Raw genomic sequence first — 22248 nt, 5'->3', positions numbered from 1 at the left:
AAATTTCAAATAATAAGTTGGTTCAAATAAGATGAGCACCCAGGTCCTGGCTTTGTTTATGTGAGTGAAGCCCTTGTTTCAAGAGCCTACATGACCTTACCTTTCTCTCTTGTCCAAAGAAGCAACCAACCACAGCTATAAAAACTGTGCCATGAGGACAGGCTTTTGTCTTCTGCTCAGAAACTGCTGCACTCACTGGCGTTCATTTGAATCTGGTGCAGATTCCTCGACAATGACAACTCTACACCCTTTGACTCTTTCATTCCTTCTGCCTCTACCTAAGTGTAGATCCGATGCCTTACGGAGGGATGATGGAGGCTGACAAGCCAAGGTCTATGTGTTGGAGAGGTAAATGCCCACTGTTTCTGATGTTCCAAATCTATTTGGCTCAATGTACAATCTCTCATTTCTAGACTAAAAGTAGAGCTAGGACTATAAAAAAATCACTGTCTTTCCTCTGCCACTGCTGCTCCTGCTGTTCATTATCTGAGGTAGGTTTGATTCTATCTCACCCCATAATTTGCTCAAACAAGCACTTTGAGTGCCTGAGACTTACAGCTCCCAAGAATTCCTCTTAACTAGAGGTAAAACTTTACTTGAATCCTTGTTACAATGCTAATAAGTGACCTGAGAAGGTACCTACTTAATCCGTTACTATAGTGACATGAGCTAGTGTGCCATATTAGCTTGCTCAAGTCTAGGAGATGACAAAGAATGAAGCCAAGAAAACCCTGGGAAATAGAAATGAACTAGTTTGTGGTTTTAAATCATTCCAAGATACATATCAGGCACCTATTAATCTCCTGCATGACACATTATCTGCCAGCAGGAGAGCCCAGAGTGGCAGGAATGGAGAAAGGAGAGCAATAGGTTGGACTGGTAGCATCCCTTGGAGGCAGTGCCAATTCCTGGGGTAGGGAGGAGAGCTCTGAGGTATTTTCACAGAGCTATCCGAGAAAAGGTAGGTCAGCAGAATACCACCATGTCCTTTGTCATGCTGTACTCTGGTAGCAGGAACTCTTCCAGCTCCTGCAGAAGAGACTGAAAGCACACCCAGCAAGTGGAGAGAGGGAAAAGTCTCATTCAGCTATGGAGCACAGACACGTTAACTTTGTGGGGGTGGTGCTGGAGGTCAGACCCAGTGGGATTCTGCCTCTGAGGTATAGCCCCAGCCCTATTTTATTTTTTATTTTCCAAACAGGGTCTCACTAGGTTGATGAGGGTCTGGCTAAGTTCAAATCCTCCTGTCTCAGCCTTCCAAGTATGGGGATTATTGGTGTGCACCACCATGCTCAGCTTGGATGTTCTTTCTAACTCTTTAGGTTTGAGAGAATATCCTCCACTTCATGAGAGTCTCCATGCATCCATGTTTTTGTAGACACTTTTAGATTCTACTTGGTTTTCCCATCAATTCCTCAAAAGACACTTTATTTTCTTTATAAGAACTCTTAAATCCCTTGTCTCCATGTAGGGATTATTTTTTGATGCTTACCACCAGCTGATGCTTTCAATACAAGACAATAGCATTTAAATTTCTACTAAGGGCAGAGAATTCACCGAATCCAGTACAGCTACATCTGCGTACTCAAGAACAGTGAGTCAAATTGCGGGCCACAGAGGAGAAATCCCAGTACTGTACTCCCTGGGACTTGACCCATTGGGGGAGGGGCGGTGGCAGAGATATCACACCAAAGGAGAACTTGCAACCTGGCACCCCCCACAGTCTAAAGCAGCCTCTATCGACTCTCTGGGTTGGAGACTCTGTGATACAACCCAGTAAAGGAGTAGTGGGGTCTGAGATACTACTGACTCGAGATCCAGAACACCTTAAGTGAAGTCATAGTGACCCAAGGGAAGAACCCAGAGAAGGCACAAACTTCCGAAATCACGGGAAAGAGGAATAATACTGGAGCAATGAATGCCCACAACCCCACAACATCAGAACCCAATAAAACAGAAAATCAGAGATTTCTAGAAGATCAAATCAGGAAAATAACTGTAGAAATAATAGAGGTGCTTCGAAAAGAACTCAGAGAGAGCCAAAAAGAGATAAAGGATGCAATTAATGAAGTAAAGGCCTCAATTCAAAGCACAAACAACCGATTAGACCACATGGAGAACAGAATCTCGCTCTTAGAAGATGATCATTCCAAAAATGAACGCATAGTTTCTAATCTAGGAAAAAATATCCAACAGCAGGAATCTGACATTGAAGAAATATGGGCCCATTTTAAGAGAGCTAACCTAAGAATAATTGGAATAGAGGAGGGAAAAGAAAGTGAAACCAAAGGGATCAACAATCTCTTCAAGGAAGTAATAGCAGAAAATTTTCCAAACATAGAGCAAGAGGTTGATACACAGGTCCAGGAAACGTATAGAACTCCCTTTAGACAGGATCGGAGAAGAGGATCCCCACGCCACATAATTGCCAAAATGACCAATGTGGAAGCCAAGCAGAGAATCTTAAAGGCAACAAAAACAAAGGGCCAAGTGACATTCAGAGGCAAGCCAATTAGAATCACTCCAGACTTCCCTAACCAAGTTATGAGAGCCAGAAGGGCTTGGAGTAACATATTCCAAACTCTGAAAGAAAACAACTTCCAGCCAAAAATTTCCTACCCAGCAAAACTTTCTATCAAATTAGATGGAGAAATAAGAAGTTTCCATGACAAACAGAAACTGAAGGAATTTTTGTCTTCAAAACCAGCACTAGAGAAAATACTCAAAGAGATTAACTACAAAGAAGAAATAGGTAACACACACCAGAACCAGAGAAATAAGAGTTTCCATCCAACAGTCAACTAAGATTGGTTATCTGTGGAGATTCATTACTTATGTTAGTCTTTTACCTATCTCTAAATGGTATTGTTTGCCTTTATTGTTGTTAATTTTTAGGATTTCTAGTTGGAATATTAATATACCTTCAGATATAGCATTTGGAAATATTTTATCCCATTCTATTAGTAACTGTTAACTCTGTTTACATTGTCTTTGGATATACAATATTTTTTTATTTTTTAGGGAGTTTGTATACTCTTCTGTTGCCTGTGCCATTGAAATCATATCCAAGAAATCACTGCCAATTTCAGTGTTGTGAGGTTTTATGACCCAGATTTTCTCCTAAAAGTTTATAGTCTTAAGATTTATATTTAGGTCTTTTATCTATTTTGAGTTAATATTTGTATATGGGATTAGGTAAGGGTCTAACTTTATTCTTTTTCATGTAATTGTGTTTCAACAATATTTAGTTAAAATATTATTATTTCTACCACCAAATGTTCGTGGAAACCTTGTCAAAAATAACTTGACAATATAGGGAAGAATTTAGCTCTAGGCTTTTATTTAACTCCAATGGTTTATATATCTGCCTTTAGAATAGTACTACACTGTTTCAATTATTGTAGCATTATATGGTTTGAAATCAGAAAATATATATCTTCTAGCTTTGTTCTTTTTCAAGATCATTTTGGGTATCTAGAATCCATATTCCATATTAGGATAGAGTTTTTTTCTGAAAAATAAATATATAAATATATGATAGTTTCACCTAAAAAAAATAGAAAAAAAATATTCTCTGGTAAGAAAGAAAGTAAAAAGAAATATTGAAATGTTATCTTTAAGTCATCAAAAGCTTGGTATCAGACAAATGAAACTGTTATGTGAGATTATCATTTTTAATTTTGGATAAATTGCTATAATACTAGATGTCAACCACTAAGCCAAGCATGGGAGGGAGGGATGGGGAGAGAATGGTGTGGGAATCGTGTGGGGGCTGACAGGGCGATGTGGGCATGTATGTCTACAAAAGTTTGTATCCCACTATGATGTATGAATACAGTGCACCAATAAAAAAAAAAAAAAAAGCAGCCAGGTGTGGTGGTGCACACTTGTGACCTCAGCATTTGGGAGGCTGAGACAGTTCGCGGACAGACTCAGATACTTAGTGAGGCCCTCTGCAACTCAGTTAGATCCGGTTTCAGAATGAGGAATAGAAAATAGGGCAGGGGGTGTAGCTCGGAGGTCAAATGACCCTGGGTTCCATCTCCAGAACCACAAAAATAAATAAATAAATATAAAAATAAATAAGCCATGCGTGGTGGCACACGCTTGTAATCCCCGCGCTTGGGAGGCTGAGACAGGAGGATTGCACAGGTTCAAAGCCAGCCTCAGCTACTTAGTGAGGCTCTCAGCAACTCAGTGAGACCGTGTTTCCAAATAAAGTAAAAAATAGGTCTGGGAGTATAGCCCGGAGGTAGAAAGCCTCTGGGTTCCACCCCAGTACCACTAAAAAAAAACAAACAAACCAAATTTCAGACCATCTTTGCAGTCTCGTTTAATCAGTAAGCATTTAATATCTATTGAGAGCCAGTTCTTATTCTAGGGGCTGAGAATAAAAAAATGAAAAGGACAGCCCTTGCTCTTTAATTTACCTCCCATCAGACCTTTGCCATGAACGGGCTCATCAAAACCATCAATGTCGGCCAGGTGTGGTGGTGCACATCTGTGGTCCCAGGACTTGGGAGGCTGAGACTGAGAAATCACAAGTTTGTGACCAGCCTCAGTAACTTAGCGAGACCCTGTCTCAAAACAAAAAAAAAAAAAAAACAAAATAAGGCTAGGAGTGTACTCAGAGGTAAGATGACCTTGGGCTCAACCCCCAGTATCACAAAACAACAACAAAAATTTGGGGCTAAATGAAGAATTGTGAATATTGACTACACTTTTTTTTTTTGTGGTACGGGGGATGGAACCCAGGGGCACTCTACCTCCGGCACTCTACACCCTCGACCCTATTTTTTGTTCTTTATTTTTGAAGCAGGGTCTCACTGAGTTGCAAAGGGCCTAAGTAATAGCTGAGACTGTCCTCAAACCGCGATCCTCATGTCTCAGCCTCCCAAATGCTGGGATTACAGGTGTGCACCACCACACCCGGCGCTGACTATACATTTTATAATGGGATTTTTATCAATATTAAACTTAAATGTGATAGTTCATTAAGATAATGTAAGAGAGCACCCTTGTTTGAGGAAGATGTGTATTAAATATTAAAATCTAAAGGATAAGCTGGGCATGATGAAACATGCTTATAATCCCAGAATTTGGGAGGCTGAGACAGGAAAAAAATAAATAAAATAAAATACATTTCTACTAAGCATTTAGCCCTAGTAAACAATTAGTATACTACATGGGGTGAATCTATTACAGATTAGTAGCAGGAAAGAAAATTTTGATATATGGTGATTACCTTAGACACAGAAATGCAAACATTTAAATTTATAACTTTCTTGATTGTTATTCTCTGTCAAAAACATAAGTTGATATTTAATTGGAAGAAGAATATACTTTGATTTGCTCAGATGCTGCTACTGAAAATACTACATTATAAATCACTGCAATACTATGTGAATAAACTTTGTACAAAAGAAAGAACATTGGGATTGTCAGGGTGCAAAATAATATCCTCAGCCATTCTTGTGGAATACAATCACTTGACTTTGACAAGTCTCATTTAGTCTTAAAATGAAGGAGCTTTTGTTGTGATTCTATTGGTTGGTTCGCCCCAGAGACATTTTCCACCCTCTTCTTTCTGTTACTTCAGGCAACAGAGGCTGAAAGGCAAGGTACTTTGTTTCCCAGCACCCTTTGCATCGAGATTATCTAAGAGGGTCCATTTCTCTCCAGTAATAAGTAGGGTGGAGCCCATCAGAGCATTAGGGCAGCTTTTACTCTTTCTTATTTTTTTTTTTTGGTCTCAAATATATATGGGATGTCTGCACTAGTAGGAATCAATTTGCAACTAGAAGCCACACAAATGAGGACAAAAAGCCAAGACAGTAATGATGGCTGAGTGGATAGATAAAATGATTCTGGGCTTTTGATAACATGGTTGAGCTGCTAGACATCTCTTTTCTTGTTTGAGACCTTTAATTATATAATATGATTAAATGATTTTATTATTAAAATAATGATCTTTCATGTTTTTTTATGTTTGCTTGTTTACCTGTGGCCCTAGCATCATACTCATGTAATTTCTATGACTTTGAAGAAATAAGTCTGTAATGATCTGAAAACCAGGTCAATTCGCTGACACAAACATGGTCCACATTTGCTTCCATCAGCACATTCTAAAGCAGCACTGCTCAACAGAACAGTGACTAAGAAATGTTCATAGAGAATGCACAGAGTGAGTGGCTATGGTACGTTCAGAATGAAGATAGTGGGATTGAGGAACTGCATCTTTTAATTTTATTTTGCTTTAATTAATTTAAGTGAAATAGCCATGTATGGCTAATAGCTATTGTATTCAACAATGCAGATCTAAAGAACTGCTAGACTAGTAACAAATATTCAGAGTATTATAGTTCTCTTGAAAAAAAAATTCAGCCTGTAACTTTATATTTTACAATCTCAAGAGCATCTCATTATGGAAAAACAATGACTCAGCTGGGCTTTACACAGTAGCATGTTTGAAGGCTGTTAAACACTATTAAATAATATTTAACTTGCATATAGCTAACTACGCAAAACCGATGCCAATTTAAGCATTTCACATTGACAACTGTAATAAAGGATGTCTTTTTAGAATAATAATCTTATTCATACTACACTCATTCAGCTGTTTGTTAAGACTTTTCTATTCTAAATCACAAATGAAAAAGAATAATAACGGTATGCCAGTCTCATTAAGCTGTAGGGGTACAACAAGTCCCTGAGATAAACTGTAAATTGTAGTCTGCAGAAGACTGCTGGGCACGCTAGAGAACCAGCCACAAAATGTATCAACACAGCACTAAGCCATAGGGTAGCAAGAGCTGGCAGCTAAAGATACTGCAGCAAAAAGGACAGGCACAATGGACATTTGATCATACCACCAAGGAGCGATCCGTAGGGTGTCAGGTCCTGGAACAGGGTATCTGCTGGACCAAAATGTGATTTGGAGCAATAATTCCATCATTCCCTTATGACTTGTGTAAAGCTAAATAATCAGCATGTTCTCATACCTGTATAGCTATTTTTAGAGTTTGAGAAACAACTAATTCTACAAGTGCCCCAGGTGGCCTGGGGCAGCCTAGGGCTGTTAAAATAATCACTGTGTCAATCTATAAGAATAAGTCAAGGATTAGTCACCAATAACTCTCCCATCACTGTTACCTCCTGGCCTGCTGAACACAGCTCAGTAAGGTCCCTTTTTGTTGGGAACTTGAGTTCCTTTCTGTCTGGTGTTATGCACAACTTTAAGAAATAGCTGACAAGTTGAACTTAACTCAGAAACAAGTCAATCTGTATTCAGGATTTTAAGCAGAAATGATGAAGAAAATGAGTTAAAGATTTTTGGCAAGCCATCTTTTCTTATTCTAGTTGGTTCTACATGCAAAACTTATTCTACTTTTAAAAATGTTTAATTTAAGAAAGCTATCATTCTATATTTATAGCCAATAGATATTTGCATCATTTGCTTCTTGAGATAATTATAAAAACTGGATCCATTTAGAGTTGGTTTATTTTCAAAAACAAATTTTTTACACTAAAGGTCACTTTTTAATTTTTTTTTGTGGCACTGAGAATTGAACCCAGAAGCATTCTAACTCTGAGCTATATCCCCAGCCCTCTATTACGTGTTATTCTGAAACAGGCCTTACTATGTTGCTGAGGGTCTCACTAAATTGTTGAGGCTGGCTTAGAACCTGCAATCTTCCTGCCTCAGCCTTCCAAGCACTGGGATTACAGGTGGGTACACCACCAGACTTGACTTTATAATGAAAGTACTCCCTTCTCATCGGTTTGCATTGCATTTCTTTATAAATATCTATATTTCCACCATAAGTTCTTTGACCACTTGTTTTATGACAACATCCTATGTCTAGTAGATAAAGGTAACCATGCTTATTTGGTCCTAATGGAGAGAATCAAGAGATATGGTTACTTGGAATGAGTTGTATCTGAAGAAAGTCACATGTGGAAACTATCTCACAGGCAAAGGTGTATAAAAACATAAATCTTTACCTATGCTGTGGCTCTGAAATGCAGGATCTGCGATTGTATCTTCTTCTTCTTGTGAGTTTTCATGTGCCTCTCTTATCTGCAGCAACAAAAAAATACTGAAAGGTTTTTATCCATTGTATCAAATACATCTTTTGCAATTCTTAGAACAATGATACATTTTATAACAAACATGTGGGTTTAAATATGTGCACATAGATACAGGTGTAGGTATTTGAATATATTTGTGTATATAAATATACCCACATATCTTTAGTTCCACTTTATAACCTGGATTATTACAAATTTTAATTGTGACAATTATTTTCAGAATAATTATTTTCAGTAATATAAACCTGGCTCAGAAAGAGAGGATCTATAAGGTATCGGATTCTATGTGACATTTTATAGTTAGCAGTGTAGTTTTTTAAGAATCCATAAAGTTGGTAACAGAGGGCTGTTAGGAAAAATTACAGTCTAGAGAAGTATAATTCCTCCAGAGACAGAGACTCCCATCATAAGATATTTTAGTAAGAATAAAGAAATATACTTAAATATATTTAGATCTCCTGAGCCTTTCCTGGAATGTAACTCTCTAAGGAAATGACTCTTTTCCTCTCATTCTTTCCATAATGAAACAAGGTGCCTGCAATGTGCACAGGAATTACTACTATGTGTTCTCCAGAACTATAGCCATGAAACATTCTAGACTTCACATTTCAGGTAGAATGCCCAGGTACCAGATTGTGCACCCAACAAGGGAACTCTGGAGAACACCTCATGGAGGTGGAGTCACAGTGTCTACAGGTGAGGATTCTGAGGTGCAGTAAGTGTCCTTATGGTTGGCACACATGTAGGAAGGGGAGACACTGACATGAAAACCCAGGGCTAGCACTGACATCAACAACACTGATCACAATGAAAACTGAATGCCTACATACGATGTGGTAGAAGCTGTGAAGACTATACGCAAGGCAGGATCTCATAATACTCTAAGCAATGCCCGAGGCAAGTGCCCACCCAAAAGCAGCAGAGAAGGTGGGCACCTGTCCAAGAGTTACTGTCCAAGAGCTGAGAGTCAATCAGGGCAAGTCTGACTCCAGGTGTGTGTTCATTTGGGGGAACTCTGTTATTATCAAATTTCCATTTGACTATGCCTGTGTAGACTTGACCTCCATATGAAGGTAGCCAAGGTCCTTGGTGAGATGACTATACACAGCCCCTTTAAAATACATTCTAAAGCCAGGCGTGGTAGCGCACGCTTGTAATCCCAGCATTTGGGAGGCTGAGACCTAAGGATCGTGGTTCGTGGACAGGCTCAGCTACTTAGTGAGGCCCTCCACAACTCAGTGAGACCCTGTTTCAAAATAAAGAATAAAAAGTTGGGCAGGGGTTGTAGCTTGGAGGTCAAATGCCTCTGAGTTCCATCCCCAGACCTGCAAAAAATAAAATAAAATAAAATACATTTTAGCCAGGTGTGGTTGTGCGCACCTGTAATTCCAGGTAGGAGGCTGAGACAGGAGGAACACAGGCTAGAGATAAGCCTCAGTAATTTAGCAAGACTTTTTAGGAGCTTAGCAAGATCCCATTTCAAAACAACATCAACAACAGCAAAATATAAAACAGGGATGGGGGTATAGCTGGGAGGTAGAATGCCTCTGGGTACAATCCCCAGTACCACAAAATAAATAAATAAATAAAATTTAAAATAACATTTTAGCTGAACATGTGTGGCTGTAATCATACTATATAGGAGGCTGAAACAGGAGAACAGAAGGTTTGAGGCCAGCCTCAGCAACTTAATGAGAACTTGTTTCAAAATAATGAAAAAGGCTGGGAGTACAGCTCTGAGTCTGAACACCCGGGGTTCAATCTTCAGTATCAAAAACAAAAACAAATCCCAAAACATTGTAGCTGGTAGGTCACCTAGGCAGCCAATAGCAATAATAATGTGAAGTGGGCATTCACCATGGGTCTTGCTCAGGCACATTCATTAGAGGATGTCAGTGAATTTGCTCAGGTGATCCAATGGAATATGAGGGAACCATTTCCTCTGTCTGGAATGTAGATAATCATATGGCTGCACATTGACCTTGAACTAGATTTCGCTCTCTACTTTCACCTCCATTTCTCATGCTTAATGAGATAAGGCCAGTTATTTACATTTTGTGGCTGCAGTTCTAACAAAAGAATGCAGTTGGTGCTTAACTGCACCATGCCAGTAGTCAGAAGACTTCACAGGTGGGGAGAATGGAGCTGGCTGCCTTGGCCTGGCAAAGAGACTAGAGGGCTCAGTATCCAGAGACCACGTTGCCTCAGTCTCTTCCCCATCAGCTGCCTGCTCTGTGGGCATCACCTGCAGGTTAACACTTCACTAGGGAGAATGTCAAGGAGAGAAAAAAGGAAAGAAAGAAAGAAAGAAAGAAAGAAAGAAAGAAAGAAAGAAAGAAAGAAAGAAGAAAGGAAAGAAAGAAGGGCACCAGCTGCAAATAGTGTGTGCTCACAGATGGCAGAGAGAAAGCCCTGTGAGGAGCTGAGTGTTAACAAGGCTACCTAACGACACACCTAGGGACAGACCCGCACACACTTTCAATTCCACTCATAATCCTTCAGGACCCTTCTGTCCTCACTTATCGAAACACTGAAGAAGTCTATATCTTTAGTTCCTACCAGCTGTTATGGCAATCTGCCCCCTATCTCTTTCACCTGTTCATGTAAAAGAGGATTTCCTTTAGATTGTTCTAGATTTATCCACTTTAATCTTTTGAGGGTGCCCTCCTAAACTGTTGGAATGTGAGTGAACTGCCATCTCTGGCAGCTGGTGAAGTTCCAAACTAAAGAATCAAGACCTAAGAACAGCCGGGCGTGGTGGCGCACGCTTGTAATCCTAGCATTCGGGAGGCTGAGACCAGAGGATCGCGGTTTGCGGACAGCCTCAGCTACTTAGTGAGGCCCTCTGCAACTCAGTGAGACCCGGTTTCAAAATAAAGAATAAAAAACAATGCAGGAGGTGTAGTTCAGAAGTTGAATGCCCCTGGGTTCCATCCCCAGACCCACAAAAAAAAAAAAAAAAAAAAAAAAACAAGACCTAAGAACATGTTTCTTTTGAAAGGCTAAGAAGCTCCAAGAGGGTTAGAGGGTTAGTTATCTACTCAAAGCCACATAGAATTTTAATTTTAGAATGGCATTCCTGCACCCTGTTCACTGCTTTATTTCAAATTTTGGAGTATGCCATATTGTTATATCTACCCTTTTAAACCCTTCCCAAGAACTATATCTTTCTTAGTATCTGGCAGTTAAACATGAAGGCAAAATTCCAAGTAGTCATAAATTATAGTACTGATATTTAAGAGTGGCAAACATTTTCAGTGTGTATGTGCATGTGTGTGTGTGTGAGAGAGAGAGAGAGAGGGAGGGAGGGAGGGAGGGAGGGAGGGAGGGAGAGAGAGAGAGAGAGAGAGAGAGAGAGAGAGAGAGAGAGAGAGAGAGAGTAATTACTCTGCTTTCCCTTCCCTGCCTCCTTGACTCCTTTGTGGAGCTCCACCATGGTTTTCCACGTGTCCTATATAAGAGAGAAAACATAAGCTACTGTGCAGTCCCACCTGTAAACTCCTTATCATTTATACTCCAGGTGTTTATGTGATTCACTGCAAGTGCTAAGTGTGGCTTCAAGAGATTCTTTGAAGAAGCACCCCATGTGGATGTTTTATTTTTATTTTTTTTTAATTAAAAAAAATTTTTTTTGTGGTACTGGGGTTCCTGGAAGCCCTTCTACCTCCGGGCTACACTCCCAGACCTATTTTTATATTTTTATTTGGAAACAGGTTATCTTAATAAGCCAGAGCAAGCGGCTGGCTTCGAACCTGCGCAATCCTCCTGTCTCCGCCTCCTAAGCGCGGGGATTACAGCGTGTGCCACCATGCCTGGCTAAGTTTTAATTCTTTCAGCTCTCCTGGGCTGGTTGACCAACAAGACCCAGATGATCCATGGGGGAAATTTTGCACTTGAAAAAGATAGTTGAAGCATCAGCAAAGAAATGAAGATGGGGGAGTATCTGGTGATGGCACACTCCTCAGCTCCAACTATCCACATAAATAAATTTCAATGCAAAGTAGGGAATAATTTTTTAAAAATCCATTTGCCTCTGGAAATGAGGGGCATAATTTGTTTTGGTTGTAGATTACCTTGCTAATTATTTTTCTCACAGGGTCAGATTTAAATTCCATTCCAATCACACAGCGTTTAAGTTGTGGGGACTTCCTGGGGTCTCTGGAGCTGCCAGGTCAAGATTAAGCATTTGCCAAAGCCAGGCACAAGTGGGACAATCTGCCTCTGGAATAAAGAGCACTACAGAGAAGGAGGGTGGCCACTGGACTGGGAAGCTTGGTGAGGGTTTGGCTCAGAAAAGACTGGTGGGTAGATATTTGGAGGTTTCTTAGTCACTGCTGTCCTAGGAACAGATACAGTCAATGTCAGCAACATCCCATTTGAAAATAAGTAGAATGTGACTCGTCACCAACAACTCTGAGCTTTTGGGGGTTTCAGTTTGTTGTCAGAACTTTGAGCATCTTCTAATGATGGCTCTGTAATGCCTGTCCATCTTAGAGGGCTTGAGTTGTAGTTAAGAAATGCTCCAAATACCAGCCTGTAACAAGTACCCGCTGCACATCCCTGCATGTATCTGTCACATTCTAATTACTCCCACCACGAAGAATGGCAAGAGGAACTGTGCTTACCGTAGAGGAGGAAAAAGAAAGAAAGAAATTCACCACTGATTAATATATATACATGACTTCATAATTAAACTCTGTATTTTCAGAGAGCCTTCACTTGGAATTCTGCATATGTTTCTTCTCTGAATTGCCCTAACACTAACAGCTTCCCCTAAAAACAAACAACAACAACAACAAAAAAAGCCAGACTTTTTAATGTCAAAGCTCATTTAAGAGGAAAAGGACATAACAAATCTATGTGAAGACAGGGAGTGATCCTGGGGAAAACCAGAAGGCATAACCTTTGGAAAAGTTAGTCATTTAGAAACTTTGTAAGAGGAGGGCAAAATGTGCATACTTCTTATTAGCATCAAAATAGCATTTAGAACAGAATTATTAAATTAAGGATATTGAAATTAGAACATTTCTGCAGAATTTAAGATGATAACAATTTGTGTAATTATTGTGCTATTTGCAGCTATTTCCTCATCAGAGTGTGCCATTATAATGGGCTAGTATTTGGTGACTTTTTATTAGCAGATGTATTTTTTCAGATTATGTGATACCTGGGTGAAGAGAATACCTATAATTTAAAAATGCTCATATTAAAATGGCCATCTCTTTCCCGAGCATGATGAAGGTAGATGATCTCGTTAGCTTTATTAGCAATCTTTATTTTCGTCCAGTGGTATTAAATAGGAGCCTGGAGCTGTCTTCCTTTGAGACTTCTCATTTCAGAAAATTATCTCAAGCCACAGGAAGAACTTAGGACACACAGCAAGCAGAGTGCACATCTCTGACTTAGAGTCAAGGCAGTCTTTGTAGGAATGTCTTCCTTTACCCTCTTTTATTTAAATGATATAAACTCATTTTAAGTACAAAGTAACATGGCTTCTGCTCTAAATTTCACAAAAATAAAGCTAAATTGACTATAAATGATGGCAGAAAGGGGGACATAAGCCTCTTTTTTCTCTTAAAAGAGAAAAAGAGTTTCAACAAGGCATAACTGGACTTTTGCACATGATTCAGAATATACCTTCACAATATTTAAAAGACATAAGTAGTAACCAGTGGACTAAATGGTTTGTTGCATAAAGTGATTTGCTTTATGCATGTGTGTATGCATGCATAAATATGCATGCATATGTGTCTACATGAAATTATCTGATTATCACTGCACATTAAAATAATTAAAATGACTTAGGACTTTCATGACTAATTTAATCTTAGTTTGTAAAGGGCAAGGAATGCTGATATATATTATGTCATAAGGTTTTGGGATGGTGGCATAGTTTAGAAAAAAAGTGTAATGTGTAACGTATTATATATGGATACTGTTTCCATCAAAGAGAACTACTCTAAGAAAAAATATTTGCAACATATTTTAAGATAAGCCAGAACAAATTTACCTTGAGCCTTATTGAGGGAGAATTTTCTTAAACTCTGAATTTTAAAAGGTTCATGCATATACACACATCAATGTGCCAAGGTATCAGAATACATCTTATTTTCATCTAATCTTCTTCCAATATATGCTGATAACATATAATAAATGGGTTTTTGCTGCTATTCTTGTACTCATCCCAAAGGAGACCACAGCAATGTCCTTTCTGAAATTAGTAATTTTACCCCAGTCTACACTGACGATTATGGAGGTGAAATAAAAAAAAACATTACATTTTACAATAAAAGAAAAAGACTAGCTGGTCATCTATCCAGGTTGATAATATTCTTCTGAATCGAAAAACTTCTCAGCATGACTAATTTCCTCTTGCAGCTAACTAGAAAAATTAGCATATTTCTATTGATTATGCATATTTGGGGTGGTTAGGGAATCATTGTACTTCACAGAAAATAATAAGAGTATTTCTTGTAGATATTCGGAAAAGACCAAAGGACCCTTATTACTACCCTGTGAAAGACTGCAGACGAGAAAGGAAAAGCATGGCAAATTACTGTAGCATTAGGAAGTAATAAGAAAGTAAAAGTAGAATTGTAAAAGCTAAACACAGAGTCTCTTTGTTTTTTTTGCGCTTCTGTAGAGTGAAGATATACCCGAAGCTGTCAGAGCCATATTAAATGGGGTACAGTTAAATGGAATGCCTCTGATAAGGGGCTCTGCCAGGCTATCAGAGTTTTCCATCAGCGGGATTGAATTTCCGCCATATTGCACATTTCCACACGTTCCTTCTCTCTTTCTTTTCAGTGACAGTACAAGGGCAACCTTAGATACGCTCATAATTTGTGGTTTTATAATGCAGGGGACATCTACGTTTTCAAAGAAGGAAGATACCATAAGAGCCAAGAGCAGAAATGGAGGAAAAAGGAAAACAAACTACAATAAACATAGTGTGCCTATAATTTCAGTCTTCAAAGAAAGACCTTATTATAGTTCTTTGGAGTCAAGTCCTATTTTAGTAAAAAAAAAAAAAAAAATTTAATGTGCATTTGTCTCAAATTAAACTATGTCTGCAAAACTCTAATCTCAGGAGTGCTGAATATCAATAAATAATTTAAACTAAAAATAAGTAATAATGCCAACCACGATCACTTCTAGAATCTCCTCTATTCTTGACCATTGCCAGGAAAAACACATCATTACTTTTTTGTGTGTGTGGTACTGGGGTCCCTGGAAACCCTTCTACCTCTGGGCTACACTCCGAGACCTATACTTTATATTTTTATTTGGAAACAGGGTCTTTTAAGCCAGTGTGGTTGGCTTTGAACCTGCGCGATCCTCCCGTCTCCACCTCCCAAGTGCGGGGATTACAAGCCTGTGTCACAACGCCCGGCTTACATCATTACTTCTTATTTCAAGTTTTCCCTTGAAAAAGGGTAGCAGTCACTCTATTTTATAATCTTTTTACTAGAGTATAAAATAATACAGATATGGCAATTATGTAAAGAGATTTTAAAAATTTAAGTGCTTTAAATTTTATTAAATTGAGCAATGAGCATCATCAAAGTGATCAATTACACAAGCATATAAAGAATGTAATGAGAATAAGTGTGATTTAAGATAATTTTAAAACAACAATATTATCTGAAACTACCATGCCCCAGGAAAATATAAAAAGCCCTTTTATTTGGACTTCACATAAATGGAAAAGGAGACCAGTAGAATAATAAAAGAGGATTGGGGGGGGTGAGTGGTGAGGTTGAGAGAAAGGAGGCCCAAGGACGGATACAGTTCAAATATTATTATGTCCGTATGCAAAGGTATCGCTACCAATCTCACTAACCTGTATGGGGAGGGAGGGAAAGGGAAAAGGGAGGGGGGAAGAGATAGGGAAGAATACACAAGGGCTGTGTGCATATATTAATGCAGCACTTTGAATCTCACTATGATATGAGACCAAAATTACAGTGCACCAGTAAAAGTATTTTTAAAAGGGTATTTTATAACTTGATAATATAGGGAAGAATTTAGCTCTAGGCTTGTATTTAACTCCAATGGTTTATATATCTGCCTTTAGAATAGTACTACACTGTTTCAATTATTGTAGCTTTATATGGTTTGAAATCAGAAAATATATATCTTCTAGCTTTGTTCTTTTTCAAGATCGTTTTGGGTATCTAGAATCCATATTCCATATTAGGATAGATTTTTTTCTGAAAAATAAATATATAAATATATGATAGTTTCACCTAAAAAAATAGAAAAAAAATATTCTCTGGTAAGAAAGAAAGCAAAAAGAAATATTGAAATGTTATCTTTAAGTCATCAAAAGCTTGGTATCAGACAAATGAAACTGTTATGTGAGATTATCATTTTTAATTTTGGATAAATTGCTATAATACTAGATGTCAACCACTAAGCCAAGCATGGGAAGGAGGGATGGGGAGGGAATGGGGTGGGGATCGGGTGGGGGCTGACTGGGTGATATGTGCATGTATGTCTACAAAAGTTTGTATCCCACTATGATGTATGAATACAGTGCACCAATAAAAAATAAATAAATAAAAGGGTATTTTATTTATTTATATATTAGAAGTCCGCTTCTAAGATCTGGACCTCATAACTAAAAGGCTAAATGATACAAGGCTCTAAGTTTCAAAAAATAATTCTCAAGTGGCACACTTTCTGGCTAGATAGGATGGATCAATACATACAACCTTCATAAAAAAAAATGAACAATGCTTAAATCAAACCATCCAAACAGCCAATGTGCTCTGAAATTGCTTAGCACTTAAATTTTTTAAATCTTATTCATTCCTTTTATTCTGTTGCTGGTGATATTGGAAATCACCAAAACAAAATTCCTAGTAGGTGTAACTTGAAGATGGCATGGGTTGGGTAGTATGATTTGCCTACACTGCAGTGTTTTGAAAACAGAGCTGAAGAAAGCCATACTTCTAAAAAGGGCCACCTCTTTGCTGTGGTTGTCACCAGGATTTCTCTGTTTTTTTTAAAAAAAAAACTTTTTGGTTTTCTCTAGTTCCCTGTAATATCTTACCCTTCCTATATTATTACAAAAGTTAGAAAGACTCATCAGAACATCCCAGAAAGATGCACTTTATCATGGGGATGGTAGAGCACTTACCACGGAGTCTCTGGCTATTTCCATGTCACCTTTGGTTTTGATGTTTTTCTTGTGGCTTTCTTGAGTGCTGGTGGAGCTGCTGATGAGACAGGAGCCCTGGGAACTGCCCTTTAACACATTTCTGCAGGAAACATTATTTGATCCACTTTCTGTCTGTTGGGCTTCTTTCTTATCAACTCTGCAGGTAGAAGGGGAGTCCTCTGATAAATTACATTGCTCTTCTTCAATCACTCTTCTTTCCCCAACCCTTTAATGTTGAACATAACCTCCATGTAACTCTTTGTCTTTAAACCTTGGAGTGTATAGTGTGACTTATGAGCTTTGATCAAATCTTCAAATATTCCAGTAGTGTGCCAATTTATGATTTGATGGTATCATAATTTATTTCTATTTTTGTGATGCTTGTGGGGAGGAGCAAAATAAAAACCACCGAACAGTGATTGACAATACACTTTGGGCCTGAGTTCGGCAGGAAAAGTAATTATTTCTGGAAAGGTTCTAAGTATACGTTTGCTCAGTATAATCAATGAAATCGGCATGCTTTAAAACCTGTATGTAATTTTCTTCCATTTCATGCCATGTGGGTACATTCATGGTTGCTAGTGTGGGTTGAATTTCTTTCAACCTTGATAAAACTTACCATTCTTTAATTTCAAAGACCATTGGTTTGGTTAACAAAGTAACATGGACTAAATTATCATTTTATTGCTAAATTTTATTTCATCGTTATAATTCTGGCTAATGTATATGAGACTGCTACTATGCATTTCTGCTTGTATGAAATCCATGCTTAATTGGCCTTTAATGTGTAAGAAGCAAACCACTCCCCATATAGTGGCGGGTGGGGTGGGGGTGTTGGCCCCTCTACATTGCCACCCTCCTTTCCAATGAGTTACCTGTTCAAGAGTTCTGTCATAAAGGTATTATTTGTTGAACATGTCACGGGGCTGGGTCTATGTCTTGGTTCAAAATTCATCTGGTTGAAAATATCCTGTGTTGTTTTCAGATTGGTTTTGCTTTGTAAACTGCCGTCTGGACCATCTGCTGGCTTGGTACCCCTGGTAAGCTCATTTTCCATCTCACATTGGAGTTCAGGCTTTTTCTTTTCTTTTCTTCTTTCTGATTTTAGTTGTTTATTTCCAAACCCCAAGACTCTCGCATCTTTCTTTTCTATTTTGGGTTTGGAGACATCCATTTTCCTGTTACTGAGAGCTGGAAGTCTACTCTTCCGAAAACCAAACCAGCTGGCAAAAGACGGCCCTGGCCTGGGTTTTGCTTCCACAGAGGGGGACTTTGTTTGAATTTGGCCCCTTTCCACATTTTCCTGAATGCACAACATGACCTTTTCTTCAATTGTGGGTGAGAGGGGGATTCCTGGGCTCACAGCCCCAGCCTCAGTTGTAGAGGCATCTGGATGCCGTCCAGAAGTTTCTAGCTTGGATACCCTGTTTGTGTCCAAACCATTTGGATACTGTGTCCTCCCTGGGGTCTGGAGAACTTGTGGGCAGTCTGTGGGAGTTAGTGGACACCTGCAGTGGTCACTGCCTGGCTCCTCAGGCACAGCCATGCTGGGGCAAGCCTGGGTGTAGGCCTGCTGGTCTTGCAGTCCAGGAGGGCTGAGGTGCCCTTCGGACTTTGGAGGGATCCTCAAAGGCAACTTGCTTGGACTTCCATGGCTGCTGGAGCTGCCTGTGCTTCCCAGGGAACCTTGCCTGGAGAAGGGGTACCCCAGGGGCCTTCCAGCGCCAGGGAGACTCTCGGAAGTGGGAGTAGAAGAGGTCTTGCTGGGGGAGCCTTCCATGGAGGCATTCTGCCGGGTGAGAGAATTGCCTCTCTCGGCAGTGTTAGTGATGATCTGAGTTCGGATTTTGCCTGGCCCTTCCGCGGGGGGCGTGGAGGGCTTGTCTCCTGAGTGGGCGCTGAAGCTCTGGCTTCGTGCTTTGGCACCATTCATGCCAAGGGCTGGTTTCAGGTGTGGCTTGCTGGAGGAAAGGGACCTTTTCACTGACCTGTTCTCTGCTCCATCTCTTCCATCAGCCCCAGGGATGCTATTTCCCAGTGACTCTGGCAGTGCTATTTCCAGGGAAAGGCCTTCTGTGGGACTGTGTGGCACTGGTAAACCCAGGGGAGCTACAAGTCTTTCAGCACCTTTGAGCTCAAGGCTAGCTGGGTTCCTAGAGTCCTCGAGCTTAGAATCACCCACAGTCACAGAAATTCTGGAGGCTTCATTTAAGCTGTCTTTTTCATGTTTCCCTGGCACTGTGCAACTTTTCCTGAGCAACTGGGGAGACTTCATGAGAGCTTTGAGCCCCACGGGGAGGCGAGTCTTTAGTCCTTTCTCATGAGCATTTTGACAGCTGTGTGGGGTGCTATGGCTTTTGGAGGAGGATGAGGGACTGTTACCCTGAGATGATGGTGGCTCATCTGCCCCTAGGAAAGAAGGCTTAGGGGATGCAAGGATATTGTCATTCGGCTGTCCTTTTCTTTTGGGGGACATTATCTCCAGTGGCTCCTGGGTTGAAGAACAAGTCCTGGGTACCCGTAACCCTGTGTCCATGTGTGTGGTCCCAAGTGTTTGGTGAGGAGAGGTTTTGGGGACACCTCTTTTTGGAGAGACCTTTGGAGGCCCTGGTGCCATCATGGCAAATGAGCCAGAGGGCGCATGAGAAGGACATCTGGCATGAGACACTGTTTCTGTGGAGGGCAGGGCATGAGCAGAGACAGGCTTTTTGAAGGCCACGGAAGGCTTCTTCCTCTGCCCTTCTGCCGTGGCCTGATTAGAAGAAATGATGGGAGCAGAGCTTCCTTTCAGTGGAGGAGACTTCAATGCTGTCCTTGAAGTATCAGTGGGGGCCTTGGTTTCAGGTTTGGCAGATGAAGGTAGAGGCAGATAGTCATAACTGGGCCTGACCAGTAGAGAGACTGACCTGCCCGGAGGGGGTGGAGGGGAAGGTGATTTCAGACCAGCCTCTGGTCCAGAGTCACAGCGTTTATCCCTCATGGGGAAGTCTCCACAATCATTAGGGTCAATAAGGGTCCTTGACCGTGACCCAGGAGTCTGACTCTTGGAGCACTGGACCCAATCTCTCCTGCTGGACACTTTGGGGCCATGAGGAAATTGGGCAGGGTGTTTTGGAATGTGTGACTCTGGTTGTACATCACAGAGGGGCCCTGGGCCCTCAGTCTTCATGAACCGTGAGAGTTTCCCAGGAGGTAAGGCTGGTGATTTTTCAAGTGATATTGGCCCAGAGTTGGGGACTGGGATGCAGGCTTCGGGCTCCATTATTTTCAGTTTCTGAGGTGAAGATTTACCTCTGGCAGGTATTTTTGTCAGACTTTGTTTTTGATAGATACCCACAGACACCCCAGGCCTAGAATTACTCTGGCATGACACGTTGCGGGTTGGTTTGGCCAGCTTTTGTCTCAGGGTATCCTGCATTAAAGTCCCAGGGCTGACAGAGCCAGCAGGTGCCATGGGAATGTCATCCACCAGGGCAGCCTTTGGAATGTTTTGCTCAGTTCCCTCTTGGGATCTCCTGAAGAAGGGATCATCTCCTGTGGCAGCTCCTGGATGTAAATGAGCGATTCCCTGAGGTGAAAGTCCAGTGTGCTCTGCCTTGGGTCCAGCCAGGGCTGCGCTGAGAGAGATTTCATTTTGGGTAATAGTGATAACTCCAGTCTGGTGAGAGCTGAATTCGAGGGGTTCACCATCCTCTGCCTCAAATATCACAGTGACACATTCTTCTGAGGAGGTCCTCTTTACAACCTTCTGTTGCTTGATGAAACCAAAGGTCTCTGGCCTCATCTCTAAGCGGGCGGGCCCCTGTAGCTCCTCATCAGGAGACTCCAGCTCCGATTTCCTGAAGCCTGTGAGGATGTTCAGGTTCTCCGTGGACTTGTCGGTGTCGGCCGTCAGTGACAGCTCCGAGGGGCTCCTCTCATCACTGCTGTCTATGTGCAGCTCATCCAGCGTCCCATTGTCATCCGTGTCTGAGAGCTGGAGACCGAGAGCCAGGCCGCTGTGAGGACTCCTTTCTTTCTGCAGCTGAGGCCCCGGTGCCCTCGTGCAGGGTTTCCTTTCTAAGGGACAGTTGCTAGCACAATGACTCAGCTTTTCAGATCTTTCCCTGGGATAAACTGAAGATGTGCTTTCTGAAAAGTGTTTTCCATTCGGCTCCCAGCCAAACAGGCTGTCTGAAACACTGTGTGTTAATGTACCACCGTGCAACCTGCAACTCTTGGTTGGAACTGTTTGCAGCAATGCTACGGAAGAGGAGTCATCATCGGCGTCCTCCTGAGGGTCTGTGTCATAGACAAATGTCTTGTGGGGCTCCTTGTGAGGACTTCCCATGTGGGGTGGTCTGCAGGGAGGGTATTCCTTGGGGCTGCTACTCTTAACTCCTGGAGAATATATCCCTTCATTGGAGTTCATACAATCTTTATAGCCCCATTTGGTCATCACTGACGGGGGTTCCAGCAACACTTTGCACTGCTGTAGCTTTCTTAGCCCTTCCAAAATGTGGCTTTCCTTGATCCGAGTGGGAGGTAGTTCATCTGCAGAACTAGCAAAGCCACTTGGGAGTGAAGAATCGATGCTTAGCCTTTTATCCCAGTTTTGTGATGATTGCTAGGAAAGAGAAGTAGGGATCAGAAATGAATGAACCTTGCAGATCACAAATACATAAAAGGTAAAGCCCATTGTTAGGCTTAATTGGTGCTATTGGTTAATAAGTATTCACATATAAATGCAGCTTATGCAATGTCAACTATGCCAGGTCCTGTGCTAAGCAGTGCAGCGGAATAAAGAAATTAAAGGCAAAAGGCCTACCTCCAAGGAGTAGAAAACTCAGTAGTGGCAAAGGGGCTTGGTTACAACTCACTGTATGCCACAGAAGCAAATAGGAAATACCAGTGGAGTAGATATTAGATCCAGAGGAGGGAGACTATAGGCCTGCTTGGGAAAATCATGAAAGGCATGTAGAAGAGCAGTTTTTAAAAATTCACCCAGCTCT

General features: G+C 40.7%; 1 protein-coding gene across 1 annotated transcript in view; it reads right to left on the bottom strand.

The window, feature by feature from the left end:
• Positions 1 to 22248, bottom strand: part of NCKAP5 (NCK associated protein 5) — a gene marked incomplete at both ends in the record, with an annotated part of 891793 nt that overhangs the window by 106876 nt on the left and 762669 nt on the right. The window contains 3 exons of the mRNA XM_080689066.1: positions 8005 to 8080; positions 17237 to 17414; positions 18133 to 21863. Of these exons, the coding sequence (XP_080545192.1) occupies positions 8005 to 8080; positions 17237 to 17414; positions 18133 to 21863 (3985 nt within the window). The remainder of the gene's footprint in view (positions 1 to 8004; positions 8081 to 17236; positions 17415 to 18132; positions 21864 to 22248) is intronic.

The sequence above is a fragment of the Muscardinus avellanarius genome (genome assembly GCF_963383645.1).
Source record: "Muscardinus avellanarius genome assembly, chromosome: 2".
NCBI lineage: Eukaryota > Metazoa > Chordata > Mammalia > Rodentia > Gliridae > Muscardinus > Muscardinus avellanarius.
Note: the sequence above shows the minus strand (reverse complement) of the source record. Positions and strands in the feature narration are given on the sequence as shown.